Source organism: Tachyglossus aculeatus, chromosome 1 (genome assembly GCF_015852505.1).
Source record: "Tachyglossus aculeatus isolate mTacAcu1 chromosome 1, mTacAcu1.pri, whole genome shotgun sequence".
NCBI lineage: Eukaryota > Metazoa > Chordata > Mammalia > Monotremata > Tachyglossidae > Tachyglossus > Tachyglossus aculeatus.
In genome coordinates this window covers 12,327,197-12,344,262 of record NC_052066.1, presented here as the reverse complement: position 1 = coordinate 12,344,262, position 17,066 = coordinate 12,327,197, and the positions used below count along the sequence as shown (strand labels likewise).

The following is a 17,066-nucleotide window of genomic DNA, read 5'->3' as shown; positions in this document are numbered from 1 at the left end:
AGGGCCTAGTGGAAAGAGCACGGGCTTGGGAGTCAAGAGGACCTGGGTTCTAATCCCAGCTGCGCGAATTTCTTGCTGTGTGACCTTGGGCAAGTCACTTCATTTCTCTAGGCCACAGTTCTCCTGTTCTCCCTCCTACTTAGACTGTGAGCCCCATATGGGACATGGATGATATTCAACCTAATTCACTTGTATCTATCTCAGCGTTTAGAACCGTGTTTGACACATGGTAAATGCTTGACAATTTCTGTGTGTGCCTATGTTTATGTGTGTCTCATAAATGATGAGAGAAGCAGCGTGGCTCAGTGGAAAGAGCACGGGCGTTGGGGTCAGAGGTCATGGGTTCAAATCCCAGGTCTGCCAATTGTCAGCTGTGTGACTTTGGGCAAGTCACTTAACTTCTATAGGCCTCATTTCCCTCATCTGTAAAATGGGGATTAAGACTGTGAGCCCCCAGTGGGACAACCTGATCACTGTGTACCCTCCCCAGCGCTTAGAACAGTGCTTTGCACATAGTAAGCACTTAATAAATGTCATTATTATTATTATTATATACATATATATATACACGAGAGTAGCAGCGTGGCTTAGTGGAAAGAGCTCGGGCTTGGGAGTCAGACATCGTGGGTTCTAATCCCGGCTCCGCCACTTATCAGCTGTGTGACTTCGGGCAAGCCACTTCACTGTGCCTCTGTTTCCTCATCTGTAAAATGGGGATGAAGACTGTGAGCGCCACGTGGGACAACCTGATGACCTTGTATCCCCCTCAGTGTTTAGAACAGTGCTTGGCACACAGTAAGTGCTTAACAAATACCATCGTTATTATTAATGATGGCATTTTAATTAAGCGCCTACTACTTGTTATTATTACTCTCCCAAGCCCCCAGTACAGTGCTCTGTACACAGTAAGCGTTCAATAAATAGCAGATTGATAAACTCTTGCTTTCTTCTGCCTGTCATTTCTTTCTTTCGACTGGGGTTCTATCTACCCCACTAGACTGCAAACTACCCCACGGGCAGGAAACGCGTCTACCACCTTGATTTTCTTATACTTTAGTAATCGCTTAGTCAAGTGCTCTGGACGCAGTAAGTGCTCACTGACTGATATTTAGTTTTACTGAAGTTTCCATGGCTGCAGCTGATCGCAGTCATTGTGGAATTCATTCATTCAGTCGTATTTATTGAGCGCTTACTGTGAACGGAGCACTGTATTGAGCATTTGAAAAGTACAATTCAGCAATAGAGACAATCCCTGCCCAACAGCGGGTTTACAGTCCAGAAGGGGGGAGACAGACAACAAAACAAATAGACAGGCATCCATAGCATCAATATAAACAGAATTATAGATTTGGTTCAGTGCTCGCAGTTATGCCAAGGGGAACGGTCGATAGAGAAAATAAGCCGGTCAAGGTGGCCTTTGAACTTTCCCATTGATAAATGACTCGGCCCCTAGTGAGGGGTTGGGGCTGGGGCTTCGCCCCTGCGCTCTGGGATCCCCTGGGGCTCAGCCCCGCTCAACGCCAAGCGTTTAGCTCAGGGTGCAGCACCTGATGGTGCTCCTGAAAGGCCATTACATGCCAGACTCTTCCTCCATCCGCCCCCTCCCCCTTGCCCCTCCTCCAGTTTCTTTTTATAATGGTATTCATTAAGCACTTACTATACACCACACACTGTTCTAAGCACTTGGATAGGGACAAGTGTGAGAAGCAGTGTGGATCAGTGGCAAGAGCCTGGGCTTGGGAGTCAGAGGTCGTGGGTTCTGATCCCAGCTCCGCCACTTGTCAGCTGTGTGACTTCGGGCAAGTCACTTCACTTCTCTGCACCTCAGTTACCTCATCTGTAAAATGGGGATTAAGAATGTGAGCCCCATGTGGGACAGAGGCTGTGTCCAACCTGATTACCTTGCATCTGCCTCAATGCTTAGAACAATACTTGGCACAACAGTAAGCGCTTATCAAATACCATAATTACTATTATTATTACAGGTGAATTCGGTCGGACACGGTCCCTGTCCCACGTGGGGCTCGCTGTCCAGGGTTGGATCCCCATTTTCCAGATGAGGAAACTGAGGCCCAGAGAAGCGAAGTGACCCGTCCAAGGTCACAAAGCATTCAGTCATTCATTCAATCATATTTATTGAGCGCTTGTTGTGTGCAGAGCACCGTACTAAGCGCTTGGAAAGTACAAATGAGCAACAAAGAGAGACAATCCCTGCCCACACCGGGTTTACAGTCTAGAAGCAGCGTGGCTTAGCGGCAGGATCCCGGGCTTGGGAGTCAGAGGTCGTGGGTCCTAATCCTGGCTCCGCCGCTTGCCCGCTGTGTGACTTTGGGCAAGTCACGTAACTTCTCTGGGCCTCGGTGACCTCATCTGTAAAATGGGGATGAAGACTGTGAGCCCCATGTGGGACAACCTAATTACCTCGTAACTACCCCATCGCTTAGAACGGTGCTTGGCACACAGTAAGCGCTTAACATTCTTTCATTCATTCATTCAATCGTATTTATTTAGCGCTTACTGTGTGCAGAGCACTGTACTAAGCGCTAGGGAAGTACAAGCTGGCAACATGTAGAGACAAGTACCACTCTTATCATCGGCATTATTATTATTATAATTACTAATAGGGAAGCAGCGTGGCTCAGTGGAAAGAGCCCGGGCTTGGGAGTCACAGATCATGGGTTCAAACAAATACCAACATTATTAGAAGGGGGGAGACGGACTTCAAAACAAGCAGGCATCAACAGAAATAAACAGAATCATGGACATATACACATCAAAGCAGGTAAAACAGGCATGAATATAAATGAATAGAATGACAGATGTGCTACTCCGGCCACCTGGGCTTCTGACCCCATTCCCTCTCATCTCACGAAATCTCTCGCTCCATCCCTTCTCCCCTCCTTAACTTCCATCTTCAACTGCTCACTCTCCACTGGTTCCTTCCCCTCTGCCTTCAAACATGCCCATGTCTCTCCCATCCTAAAAAAACCCTCTCTTGACCCCACCTCACCTTCTAGTTATCGTCCCATATCCCTCCTACCATTCCTTTCCAAACTCCTTGAACGAGTTGTCTACACTCGCTGCCTAGAATTCCTCAACACCAACTCTCTCCTCGACCCCCTCCAGTCTGGCTTCCGTCCCCTACATTCCACGGAAAAAACTGCCCTCTCAAAGGTCACCAATGACCTCCTGCTTGCCAAATCCAACGGCTCCTACTCTGTCCTAATCCTCCTCGACCTCTCAGCTGCCTTTGACACTGTGGACCACCCCCTTCTTCTCAACACGCTATCTGACCTTGGCTTCACAGACTCCGTCCTCTCCTGGTTCTCCTCTTACCTCTCCGGTCGTTCTTTCTCAGTCTCTTTTGCAGGCTCCTCCTCCCCCTCCCATCCCCTTACTGTGGGGGTTCCCCAAGGTTCAGTGCTTGGTCCCCTTCTGTTCTCGATCTACACGCACTCCCTTGGTGACCTCATTCGCTCCCACGGCTTCTCTACGCTGATGACACCCAGATCTACATCTCTGCCCCTGCTCTCTCCCTCTCTCTCCAGGCTCGCATCTCCTCCTGCCTTCAGGACACCTCCATCTGGATGTCTGCCTGCTACCTAGAACTCAACAAGACCAAGACTGAACTCCTTGTCTTTCCTCCCAAACCCTGCCCTCTCCCTCACTTTCCCATCTCTGTTGACGGCACTACCATCCTTCCCGTCTCACAAGCCCACACCCTTGGTGTCATCCTCGACTCCGCTCTCTCATTCACCCCTCACATCCAAGTCGTTGCCAAACCTGCAGGTCTCAGCTCTGCAACATTGCCAAGATCCGCCCTTTCCTCTCCATCCATACCGCTACCCTTCTCGTTCAAGCTCTCATCCTATCCCATCTGGACTACTGCATCAGCCTTCTCCCTGATCTCCCATCCTCGTGTCTCTCCCCACTTCAATCCATACTTTACGCTGCTGCCCGGATCGGATTGTCTTTGTCCAGAAACGCTCTGGGCATGTTACTCCCCTCCTCAAAAATCTCCAGAGGCTACCAATCAATCTGCGCATCAGGCAGAAACTCCTCACCCTGGGCTTCAAGGCTGTCTATCACCTCGCCCCCTCCTACCTCACCTGCCTTCTCTCCTTCTCCAGCCCAGCCCGCACCCTCCGCTCCTCCACCGCTAATCTCCTCACCGTACCTCGTTCTCACCTGTCCCGCCATCGACCCCGGGCCCACGTCCTCCCCCGGGCCTGGAATGCCCTCCCTCTGCCCATCCGCCAAGCTAGCTCTCTTCCTCCCTTCAAGGCCCTGCTGAGAGCTCACCTCCTCCAGGAGGCCTTCCCAGACTGAGCCCCCTCCCTCCTCTCCCCCTCGTCCCCCTCTCCATCCCCCACCTTACCTCCTTCCCTTCCCCACAGCACCTGTATATATGTATATATGTTTGTACATACTTATTACTCTATTTTACTTGTTCATATCTACTCCATTTATTTTACTTTGTTAGTATGTTTGGTTTTGTTGTCTGTCTCCCCCTTCTAGACTGTGAGCCCACTGTTGGGTAGGCACTGTCTACGTTGCCAATTTGTACTTCCCAAGCGCTTAGTCCAGTGCTCTGCACACAGTAAGCGCTCAATAAATATGATTGATTGATCCAAGTGCTGTGGGGTGGGGAGGGAGGAAGGGAGGGGGAGGAGAGGAAAAGGGGGGGCTCAGCCTGGGAAGGCCTCCTGGGGGGGGTGGGGGGGTGAGGTTTCAGGAGGGCTTGGAAGCCAGCGAGCCCCGGGTCAGGGATGAGCGACCGGGCCGGGGCCCCCGGCTGGCAGGCACTGTGCCCCCCGGCCCCCGGTCCCGTCCCCCGGCCCCCCGGCCCCCCGGTCGGTCGGTCGGTCGGTCGGTCTGTCGGTGGGGTCCGGTGGGGTGGGTTCCGCACCGAGGTGGAGCAGGTCGGCGGCGACGGCCTTCCCGATGCCGGTGCCGCCGCCGGTGACGATGGCCACCTGGTCCCGCAGCAGGCCGGCCCGGCCCCACGACGACCACCACCCCCCGGCCATCCGGCCCTCCGCCCTCCCTCCGGACGCTCTCCCTCCCCGCGCGCTCCTCACATACCCCGACCCCCGCCCACGTGACCGCCCCGCCCCGCCCCGCCCTCTCCCTCCGCCCACGTGACCGCCCCGCCCCCCTCCTCTCCCCTCAGGACCCCCCGCCGCCCCCCCGCCCACGTGACCACCCCTCGCCCCCCCCGCCCCGCCCTCTCTCTCAGAGCGGTCCCCGCCCCCCGCCCACGTGACCGCCCCGCCCTCTCCCCTCAGGACCCCCCGCCCTCCCCCCCCCCACGTGACCACCCCCCGCTCCCCGCCCCGCCCCGCCCCCTCCCTCCGAACGGCTTCCCCTGTCATCTGTCCGCTGATGACCCCCCAAACTACATCTGTGCCCCTGCTCTCTCTCCCTCCCTCCCTCCCTCCCTCCCTCCAGGACATCTCCATCTGGATGTCTGCCCGCCATCTAAAACTCAGTATGTCCAAGACTGAACTCCTTCAAGCTCACCTCCTCCAGGAGGCCTTCCCAGACTGACCCCTTTCCCTCCTCTCCCCCTCGTCCCCCTCTCCATCCCCCCGTCTTACCTCCTTCCCTTCCCCACAGCACCTGTATATATGTATATATGTTTGTACATATCTATTACTCTATTTATTTTACTTGTACCAATTTGTACTTCCCAAGCGCTTAGTACAGTGCTCTGCACATAGTAAGCGCTCAATAAATACGATTGATTGATTGATTGATTGTACATTTCTATCCTACTTATTTTATTTTGTTGGTATGTTTGGTTCTGTTCTCTGTCTCCCCCTTTTAGACTGTGAGCCCACTGTTGGGTAGGGACTGTCTCTATGTGATGCCAATTTGTACTTCCCAAGCGCTTAGTACAGTGCTCTGCACATAGTAAGCGCTCAATAAATACGATTGATTGATTGATTGATTGATCTGCCCTCCTAAACCCTGCCCTGCTTCTGACCTCATTCCCTCTCATCTTATGAAACCTCTCGCCCCGTCCCTCCTCAACTTCAGTCTTCAACCGCTCACTCTCCACTGGTTCCTTCCCCTCTGCCTTCAAACATGCCCACGTCTCTCCCATCCTAAAAAAACCCTCTCTTGACCCCACCTCACCTTCTAGTTATCGCCCTATCTCCCTCCTACCATTCAATCAATCAATCGTATTTATTGAGCGCTTACTGTGTGCAGAGCACTGTACTAAGCGCCTGGGAACTACAAGCTGGCAACATATAGAGACAGTCCCTACCCAACAGTGGGCTCACAGTCTAGAAGGGGGAGACAGAGAACAAAACCAAACATACTAACAAAATAAAGTAAATGGAATAGATATGAACAAGTAAAATAGAGTAATAGATATGTACAAACATATATACATATATACAGGTGCTGTGGGGAAGGGAAGGAGGTAAGATGGGGGGATGGAGAGGGGGACGAGGGGGAGAGGAGGGAAGGGGCTCAGTCTGGGAAGGCCTCCTGGAGGAGGTGAGCTCTCAGTAGGGCCTTGAACGGAGGAAGAGAGCTAGCTTGGCAGGTGGGCAGAGGGAGGGCATTCCAGGCCCGGGGGATGACGTGGGCCGGGGGTCGACGGCGGGACAGGCGAGAGCGAGGCACGGTGAGGAGATTAGCGGCAGAGGAGCAGAGGGTGCGGGCTGGGCTGGAGAAGGAGAGAAGGGAGGAGTTCCTTTCCAAACTCCTTGAACGAGTCGTCTACACCCGCTGCCTCGAATTCCTCAACGCCAACTCTCTCCTCGACCCCCTCCAGTCTGGCTTCCGTCCCCTACATTCCACGGAAACTGCCCTCTCAAAGGTCGCCGATGACCTCCTGTTTGCCAAATCCAACGGCTCATACTCTGTCCTAATCCTCCTCAACCTCTCAGCTGCCTTCGGCACTGTGGACCACCCCCTTCTACTCAACACTCTATCCGACCTTGGCTTCACAGACTCTGTCCTCTCCCGGTTCTCCTCTTTTGATTCATTCAATCGTATTTATTGAGCGCTTACTGTGTGCAGAGCTCCGGCCGTTCATTCTCAGTCTCTTTTGCGGGCTCCTCCTCCCCCTCCCATCCCCTTACTGTAGGGGTTCCTCAAGGGTCAGTTCTCGGTCCCCTTCTGTTCTCTACACTGACTCCCTCGGTGAACTCATTCGCTCCCACAGCTGCAACTATCATCTCTACGCTGATGACACCCAAATCTACATCCCAGCCCCTGCTCTCTCTCCCTTCCTCCAGGCTTGGGTCTCCTCCTGCCTTCAAGACATCTCCATCTGGATGTCTGTCTGCCATCTAAAACTCAATATGTCCAAGACTGAACTCCTTATCTTCCCTCCCAAACCCTGCCCTCTCCCTGACTTTCCCATCACTGTTGACGGCACTACCATCCTTCCCGTCTCACGAGCCCGCAACCTTGGTGTCATCCTCGACTCTGCTCTCTCGTTCACCCCTCACATCCAATCCGTCAACAAAAACTGCCGGTCTCACCTCCGCAACACTGACAAGATCCGCCCTTTCCTCTCCATCCAAACCTGCTGGGTCAATCTCTCATCCTATCCCGACTGGATTACAGCATCAGCCTCCTCTCTGATCTCCCATCCTCCTGCTTCTCCCCACTTCAATCCATACTTCACGCCGCTGCCCGGATTGTCTTTGTCCAGAAACGCTCTGGACATGTTACTCCCCTCCTCAAAAATCTCCAGTGGCTACCAATCAACCTACGCATCAGGCAGAAACTCCTCACCCTCGGCTTCAAGGCTGTCCATCACCTCGCCCCCTCCTACCTCACCTCCCTTCTCTCCTTCTCCAGCCCAGCCCGCACCCTCCGCTCCTCTGCCGCTAATCTCCTCACTGGGCCTCGTTCTCGGCTGTCCCGCCATCGACCCCTGGCCCATGTCCTCCCCCTGGCCTGCAATGCCCTCCCTCTGCACATCTGCCAAACTAGCTCTCTTCCTCCCTTCAAAGCCCTACTGAGAGCTCACCTCCTCCAGGAGGCCTTCCCAGACTGAGCCCCCTTTTTCCCCTCCTCCTCCCCCCCAAGCCCTACCTCCTTCCCCTCCCCACAGCACCTGTATATACGTTCATACAGATTTATTACTGTATTTATTTTACTTGTACATTTTTACTATTCTATTTATTTTGTTAATGGTGTGCATCTAGCTTTAATTCTATTTGTTCCGACGATTTTGACACCTATCCGCATGATTTGTTTTGTTATCTGTCTCCCCCTTCTAGACTGTGAGCCCGTTGATGGGTAGGGACCGTCTCTAGCTGTTGCCAACTTGTACTTCCCAAGCACTTAGTACAGTGCTCTGCACACAGTAAGCGCTCAATAAATACGAATGAATGAATGAAAGAGTCACAATCTTTGGCCTCGGGGCACTAAAATCTAAAAATAAAGGAGTGGGAGGGTGTAGGCACAAAAGGAAGTGAAACAAATACATTCATTCATTCAATCGCATTTATTGAGCGCTTACTGTGTGCAGAGCACTGTACTAAGCGCTTGGGAAGTACAAATTGGCAACATATAGACACGGTCCCTACCCAACAGTGGGCTCACAGTCTAGAAGGGGGAGACAGAGAACAAAACCAAACATACTAACAAAATAAAATAAATAGAATAGATATGTACAAGTAAAATAAATAAATAAATAGAGTAATAAATATGTACAGACATATATACATATATACAGGTGCTGTGGGGAAGGGAAGGAGGTAATCCCGGCTCTCCCATTTGCCCACTGGGTGACTCTGGGCAAGCTGCGTCAATTTTGGGTCCCCAGTTGCAAACTTGTACTTCCCAAGCGCTTAGTACAGTGCTCTGCACACAGTAAGCGCTCAATAAATACAATTGAATGAATGAATCTGTAAAATGAGGGCAAAATAGCTTGTTTCCCCTTCGACCCGTGAGCTGTGTCCGATTTGCTTACACTCGTATCTTCCCCCAGTGCTTAGGACAGCGCTGGGCACGGAGGAAAGCTTAATAGATGCCACAACTGAGCTCTCAGCCACCACATCTAGGTGCGGGGTGGGGGTGGGGGCTAGAAATATAGTAGAAAAAGAAAATAATGAATAAATACATAAAAGATGAGGACGATGACGAGCGTGAAAACAGCAGCAGGGTTATGGATTCCACACGGCTCAGTCCAGTAGTCAGGGTCGTCACAGTTGAAGCCTTGTTGGCAACTGTTTCAATAGTTGAATGAATGAATGAATGAATGAATGAATGTCTCCGCCCACGTGACCGTGCCCCCCTCTCTCCTCCCTCCCCTCCCCTTCCTAGGCCCACGTGACCTGTATCCTGTACAGGACGCCTCCTGTATCCTGCGCATCCCCCTGCACCTGCCCATGGCAATGCGTGTCTCTTTAGTCTTCGACTGCTCCCTCCCCAACGCTTAGCCCAGTGCTCTGCGCACTGTAACTGCCCCCACCCCCGCCGGATGGACGGATGGATGGATGGACAGACGGATGAGAAGGTAGCTGGATGGACGGATGGATGGAGGGAGGGACGGACGGATGGATGGATGAGAAGGTAGCTGCAGGTTGGGCCGGGCCAGGGAGAGGATCCCGTTTTTCCCGCAGGGCTGCGGGGGAAGCAACCCCATCGTCCCGGCCGGACCGGGGAATGTATGGCTCCCGGGCAAACCGCATTAATCATCATCATCATCATCATCATAATGATGGCACTTATTAAGCGCTTACTATGTGCAAGGCACTGTTCACAAGGTGATCGGGTTGTCCCACTGGGGGCTCACAGTCTTAATCCCCATTTGACAGATGAGGGAGCTGCGGCCCAGAGAAGTGAAGTGACCTGCCCAAAGTCACACAGCTGACAGTTGGCGGGGCTGGGATTTGAACCCGTGACCTCTGACTCCAAAGCCCGGGCTCCTTCCACTGAGCCACGCTGCTTCCAATTAATAACGCCGCTGCATTAATAATCATAATCGTCATCATCATCATAATGGTATTTGTGAAGCGCTTACTGTACATCAAACACCATACTAAGCGCCGGGAGAGATGCCAGGTCATCAGGTTGTCCCCCGTGGGGCTCACGGCCTTTATCCCCGTTTCACAGATGAGGTCACTGAGGCCTAGAGAATAACAGTCATAATAATGATGGTATTTGTGAAGCGCTTATTATGTGCCAAGCACTGCTCTAAGTGCTGGGGGCGGATACAGGGTCATCAGGTTGTTCCCCCGTGGGGCTCACAGCCTTCATCCCCATTTTACGGGTGAGGTCACTGAGGCCCAGAGAATAATAGGAATAATAATGATGGTATTTGTGAAGCGCTTACTGTGTGCTGAGCACTGTTCTAAACACTGGGAGAGGGGATACAAGGTCATCAGGTTGTCCCATGTGGGACTCACAGTTTTAATCCCTGTTTTACCAATGAGGGAACTGAGGCCCAGATAAGTGAAGTGGCTTGCCCAAAGTCACATAGTTGACAAGTGGCAGTGTCGGGATTAGAACCCACAACCTCTGACTCCCAAGCCCGGGCCCTTTCCATTAAGCCACGTGGCTTCTCTACAAATTATTAAGATTGGACACAGTCTTAATTGCCGTTTTACAGATGAGTTAATTGAGGCACAGTCAATCAATGGGATTTATTCGTGCTTGGTATGGGCAGAGCACTGTACTAAACGCTTAGGAGAGTACAGTGCAACAGAATCAGTGGACCCGTTCTCTGCCCATAGTGAGTTTACAGTCTAGAAGTGAAGGGACTTGCCCAAGGTCACACAGCAGTCAAGTGGCAGGGCTGGGATTAGAATCCAGGTCCTTGCTATGCCCCCTTTTATTTCAATAAATAACTATTTAAAAATATAAAAAGTAAAACCATTCATTCATTCAGTCATATTTATTGAATGCTTACTATGTGCAGAACACTGTGCTAAGCGCTTGGAAAGTACAATTCGGCAACAGAGACAATCCCTACCCAACAACAGGCTCACAGTCTAGAAGCGGGGGACAGACAACAAAACAAGTAGACGGGCATCAATTGCATCGGTGTAAATAAATAGAATTATAGGTATATACATGTCATTAATAAAATCAATAGAATAATAAATATGTACACAATACATATACACAAGTGCTATGGGGCCCTTTCAAGTTTATCCTTGCATGCTTTAACTCTGCCCGGTCCTCTGCCCGGCAAGACTATTTCTTCACCATTATCGGCAACCATGCCCATCGTCCTAGCCGGTTGTTCCAGACATTTAACTCCCTCCTCATGCCCCCTGCCCACCCCATCCCTTGCCCCTAATGAGCTGGCCACTTACTTTATTAAGAAAACTGACATCCTTAGAGCGTGAGCTCCCTAAAATTGCCCCTGCCCCTCTAAGTCCCTCCCGCTTCCGGCCCCCTCTTCAATTTTCCCATCCCTCCCAGCAGTAGCTGTAGAGGAGATCTCCTGCCTCCTCTCAAAACCCACCCCCTCCACCTGCGCATCGGACCCCATTCCTTCCCACCTCCCTAACTCCCGTCCCCTCCCTTCTTCCCTCCCTAAAGGCCATCAGCCATCTTCAACCGCTCGCTCTCCAATGGCTTCTTCCCCACTGCCTTCAAACATGCCCATGTCTCCCTTATCCTAAAAACCCCTCCCTCCAGTTATCGCCCCAGCTCCCTCCTACCCTTCCTCTCCAAACTCCTTGAGCGAATCGTCTACACCCGCTGTCTCAAATTCCTCTCCTCCAATTCTCTCCTGGATCCCCTCCAATCTGGCTTCTGCCCCCTTCGCTCCACAGAAACTGCCCTCTCAAAGGTCACCGATGATCTCCTTGCTAAATCCAACGGCTTCTACTCCATCCTAATCCTCCTCCATCTCTCTGCTGCCTTTGACAGTGTGGTCCACCCCCTTCTTCTGGAATCATTATCCAACCTTGGCTTCACCGACTCAGTCCTCTCCTGGTTCTCCTCTTTCATTCATTTCATTCAGTCATATTTATTCATCATCATCATCATCATCATCAATCGCATTTATTGAGCGCTTACTATGTGCAGAGCACTGTACTAAGTGCTTGGGAAGTACAAATTGGCAACATATAGAGACAGTCCCTACCCAACAGTGGGCTCACAGTCTAAAAGGGGGAGACAGAGAACAAAACCAAACATACTAACAAAATAAAATAAATAGGATAGATATGTACAAGTAAAATAAATAAATAAATAGAGTAATAAATATGTACAAACATATATACATATATACAGGTGCTGTGGGGAAGGGAAGGAGGTAAGATGGGGGGATGGAGAGAGGGACGAGGAGGAGAGGAAGGAAGGGGCTCAGTCTGGGAAGGCCTCCTGGAGGAGGTGAGCTCTCAGCAGGGCCTTGAAAGGAGGAAGAGAGCTAGCTTGGCGGATGGGCAGAGGGAGGGCATTCCAGGCCCAGGGCATGACGTGGGCCGGGGGTCGATGGCGGGACAGGCGAGAACGAGGTACGGTGAGGAGATTAGCGGCGGAGGAGCGGAGGGTGCGGGCTGGGCTGGAGAAGGAGAGAAGGGAGGTGAGGTAGGAGGGGGCGAGGGGATGGACAGCCTTGAAGCCCAGGGTGAGGAGTTTCTGCCTGATGTGCAGATTGATTGGTAGCCACTGGAGATTTGAGTGCTTACTGTGTGCAGAGCACTGTACTAAGCGCTTGGGAGCAAGCAGTCAGTAAATGATCGACTGACTGACTGATGAGAAAAATGGACCGGGCCACAGAAATAGTCCACTCTTTAGGGGTGGCCCATGTGTCAGTGTCAGCGTCAGTGTCTTTCATTCATTCATTCATATTTATTGAGCGCTTACTGTGTCGAGCACTGTACTAAGCACTTGGGAGAGGATAGAAGAACAATAAACAGACACGTTCCTTGCCCATCACGAGCTAACTCCTCCCAGCCCTCAGAGAACGTTACCTCTCCGAGAGAAGGGAGCGTGTTCCCCAGGGTCACAACCCAGGGCAGGCCCGACAGGGCTCGTTCTGGACTGGGCCAAATCTTCCCTGAGGTGAGCGTCCTGTCACTCTGTCTCCCAGGCTGGGCCCGGCCGGAAGCCTCGGCACCGGACCGTCCGTGAGGAGAGATCCCAGCACGTGGAGATGGCCCGCCCGGGACCGGGCTGGCTAGGAGCCCGCCAGGAGAACCAGGGCGATGACCACGAGCCGATGCCAGGGGAGCCGATGCCGGAAGAGGGATGGGGCCGGCCCCCCGGCTCCCTCCTGAAGGCCCGGAGGTCGCCCGGGGCCCTGGACGGAGCCACCACGCTGGCCCGCGGGGCCAAGAAGAGGAGGAAGAAGGAGGAGTCTTGGCCACAGTCCGTCATCGTCTACCGCTCGGAGAACCAGGGGCCCGAGGAGGAGGAAGAGCAGGAGGAGCAGGAAGAGCAGGAAGACGGGGAGCCCTCCAGAGAAGAGGAAGGAGCCAAGTTCCTGGGGAACCCCTCGACAGAGGGTGAGTCTCTCGGGGCCAGTCTGGCCGCCCACGGTGCCCACCAGCCACCCACTGACGGGGAAGCTCTGTACTGGAACGCTTGGGAGGTTACTCAGATGCCAGCCTTCGGATGCCAGTCTAATCAGTCAATCTTTCTAATCATATTGAGCACTTATTTTATGCAGAGCACTGTACTAAGCCCTTGCGAAAGTACAATCAGTCGTGTTACAGTTTAATGGCCGGGGGGACGGAACACAGTAATCAGTAATAATAGCTGTAGTATTTGTTAAGCGATTACTACGCACCAAGCACAGTTCTAAACACTGGGATAGATACAAGATCATTGGGCTGGACACAGTCCCTGTCATTCATTCATTCATTCAATCGTATTTATTGAGAGCTTATTGTGTGCAGAGCACTGGGCTAATGAGTATTTGGGCTGGACATAGTCCCTGCCATTCATTCAATCGTATTTATTGAGCACTTATTGTGTGCAGAGCACTGGACTAATGAGTACTTGGGGGCGTACAATATAACAATAAACAGACACATTCCCTGGCCACAGTGAGTGTATACTCTGGTGGGGGGAGGCAGACAATACTAGAAAGAAAGAAATGACAGGTATAATAATGATGGCATTTATTAAGCGCTTACTATGTGCAAAGCACTGTTCTAAGCGCTGGTATGGACATAAGTGATATGGGCTGGGAGGGGGGATGAATAAAGGGAGCAGGTCACGGTGATGCAGAAGGGAGTGGGAGAAGATGAAAGGAGGGCTTAAGTCAGGGAAGGCCTCTTGGAGGAGACGAGTCTTCCATAAGGCTTTGAAGCAGCACGGCATAGTGGATGATAGAGCAGGGGTCTGGGATTCAGAAGGGCTTGGATTCTAATCCCAGCTCCATCACTTGTCTTCTCTGTGTGACCTTAGGCAAGTCACTTCACTTCCCTCATCAGTAAAATGGGGTTGAGAGTGTGAGCTCCACGTGGGCCAGGGACTGGGATTAGCTTGTATCCAGTACAGTGCCTGGCGCACAGTAAGTGCCTCCCAAATAGCACAATTAGTAAGTGGGGGAGAGTAAGGCGGCTGGGAGTCCTCTGTGGGCAGGGAACGTGTCTGTTGATGTATCATAATCTCCCAAGCACTTACTTCAGTGCCTTGCACACGGTAAGCGCTCTATAAATACGACGGTGCGAATGAATGGGTGGCTCGACAGATGGGTCGGCCCGGCTCCCCTGTCCCCTTTCCCCCCCCGCAGATGCCCGCTACGTGACCCTGACGGGGACGGTGACGCGGGGCCGGAGGAAGGGCCAGCTGGTGGACATCCACGTCAGCCTGACGGAGCGGGAGCTGCGGCAGCTGAGCGGGGCCGCAGACCCCCCGGGCCGGCCCGCCTGCCCCCTGGGGCCCGACCGGGGCCCCCACGTCCTCCTCTGGACGGTGGCCTGTCTGCCCGTGGTCTTCGTCCTGGCCTTCGTGGTCTCCTTCTACTACGGCACCCTCACCTGGTACAGCGTGTTCCTGGTGTACAACGAGGAGCGTGCCTTCTGGCACAAAGTGTCGTGCTGCCCCTGCCTGGTCCTGTGCTACCCGCCGCTCATCGTGGCCCTGGCCGGCTCCCTGGGCCTGTACGCCGCCCTGGCCCAGCTGTCCTGGTCCTGGGGGGCCTGGTGGCGGGCGGCCCGCGACCTGGAGAAGGGCTTCTGCGGCTGGCTCTGCGGCCGGCTGGGCCTGGACCGCTGCGCTCCCTACAGCGTCGTCGAGCTGCTCGACGCCACGGGCGCGGACACGGACGTGCCCGCCGGGCCCTCGCCCGGGCCCTCCGCGCCCCACGTGGAGACCTCGGCCGTCTGATCGGCCTCCCCTCCCCGACCCCGGGCATCGGAAGGGGCCGCACGCGCATTCCACGTCGGGGAGGAGATGATGACCACACTCGTGTCGGTCTGAACGCCCCCAACCTGGGTGGGATATAGCCTACATCCCCCTTCCCACCTCCCACTCACTAGTGAGGCCCCCGCCCCCCCAATCCCATGGTCTCCCAAGCACGGGGGGGAGAGGCGCTCACTCTCCTTCCCTACGGGGAAGGAAAAGGTGATGATATCTGGTAAGCGCTTACTATGTGCCAAGCACTGTTCTAAGCACTGGGGGAGATACAAGCTTATGAGGTTGTCCCAGGCGGAGTTCACAGTCTTAATCCCCATTTGACAGATGAGGTAACTGAGGCACAGAGCAATTAAGTGACCCCCCCCCAACCTCCCACTCACTAATGTCACCCCCCCACACACACACCCCCAAGGTCTCCCAAGCATGGGTGGGGGGGGGGGGTCACTCAGTCTTGTTCCACATTGGGGGTGGGGGTGGAGGAGGTGATGATCAACCACCTGGCCACTACAGCCCCCTCCTAAACCTCCCACTTACTAATGTGAATGCCACTCTTTTTCCACATGAGGGAGGAGGAGGTGACAATCACATCAGCAAACGGTGCCCCCTCACCCCCCACCGGGGCTGGTCTGAGCCCCCAACTCTGGGTGAGATAGACCCCGCATCCCCCTGTCCCCACCCACCTCCCACTCACTAATGTGAGGCTCCCCACCCCTCCCATCAGCCTCTGGACACGAGGAAGACGCTCACTCATGTTCCACAGGGGAGGAGGAGGTGATGATCACACCACCACACGGTCCCTCCGGGTCGATCCAAGCCCCCCACCCTGGGCGGCATATACACTACATCCCCCTCCCCACCTCCCACTCACTAATGGGGCCCAAGGCACAAGAGACAGGGAGAGAAACAGAGACAGACAAGGAGCCAGTCTGAGAAAGACGGAGACAGACGAGAGGGCCAAAGGAATATGAGGAAGAGAGACAAGACAGAGATAGGCGGGCCGGAGTCGGGGAGAGAGAGAGACAGAGAGATACTCTTCCAAGTGCTTAGTAGAGTGCTCTGTCCATAGTACGCACTCAGTAAATACCCCTGATCGATTGATAGAGGTAAGAGTGGTGAGAGGAGAGAGGCAGAGAAAGAGATGAGACAGAAAGATAGGTAAGAGAGAGGAGCAGAGAGCGATAAAAGATGAGTGGTAAGATCAGAGAGACAGAGAACCAGTCAGAGAAAGAAACAAGACAGAAAGAAATAGAGAACCTGAGAGAGAAAGATGGACAGAGTCCGGGAGAGGGGGACAGAAAAAGTTAGAGATACAAGTGATGACACAAGAAAGCCAGTCAGAGAAGGAGATGAAGGAGACGGACAGAAACTGAGTCTGGGAGAGAGGGACAGAAAGAGATAGAGATAAGAGTGGTGAGATGAGGGAGACACAGAGAAAGAAATAAAGACTCAGAAAGCGAGATGAGAGAATGATGAGCTCTGACGCTCCCTTTTGTCTGCCGCCATTTCTCACCTCAAGGGGCCCTGTCGACATCCCACAGGACTCTCCGATCATTGCGAGGGAGATGAGCAAGGACAGAGTTAGGGACAGAGGAGCAGAGAGATGAAGATGAGTGGTGAGATAAGAGAGAGACAGCCAGTCAGAGAAAGACACAAGGTAGAGACTATGAGAGAAATAGGCCGACACAGAGTGAGGGAGAGAGGGATAGAAAAAGTGAGATAAGAGTGATGACATCAGAGATAGATGAAAAAGAGGGACAGAAAGA

General features: G+C 53.1%; 2 protein-coding genes across 2 annotated transcripts in view; one reads left to right on the top strand and one right to left on the bottom strand.

Moving 5' to 3' along the window:
* The window catches only part of PECR (peroxisomal trans-2-enoyl-CoA reductase), a 29,949-nt gene extending 24,913 nt beyond the window's left edge, over positions 1-5,036 (bottom strand). Inside the window, exon 1 of the mRNA XM_038750666.1 lies at positions 4,910-5,036. Coding sequence (XP_038606594.1) covers positions 4,910-5,030 — 121 coding nt within the window. The 5' untranslated portion in view covers positions 5,031-5,036. The remainder of the gene's footprint in view (positions 1-4,909) is intronic.
* Positions 5,037-13,031: 7,995 nt separating this feature from the next.
* On the top strand, positions 13,032-15,560 carry TMEM169 (transmembrane protein 169). Its single transcript, XM_038749258.1, has 2 exons — positions 13,032-13,442; positions 14,678-15,560. The coding sequence occupies exons 1-2, from the start codon at positions 13,091-13,093 to the stop codon at positions 15,271-15,273; spliced, it is 948 nt and encodes a 315-aa protein (XP_038605186.1). The 5' UTR covers positions 13,032-13,090; the 3' UTR covers positions 15,274-15,560.
* Positions 15,561-17,066: the final 1,506 nt, after the last annotated feature.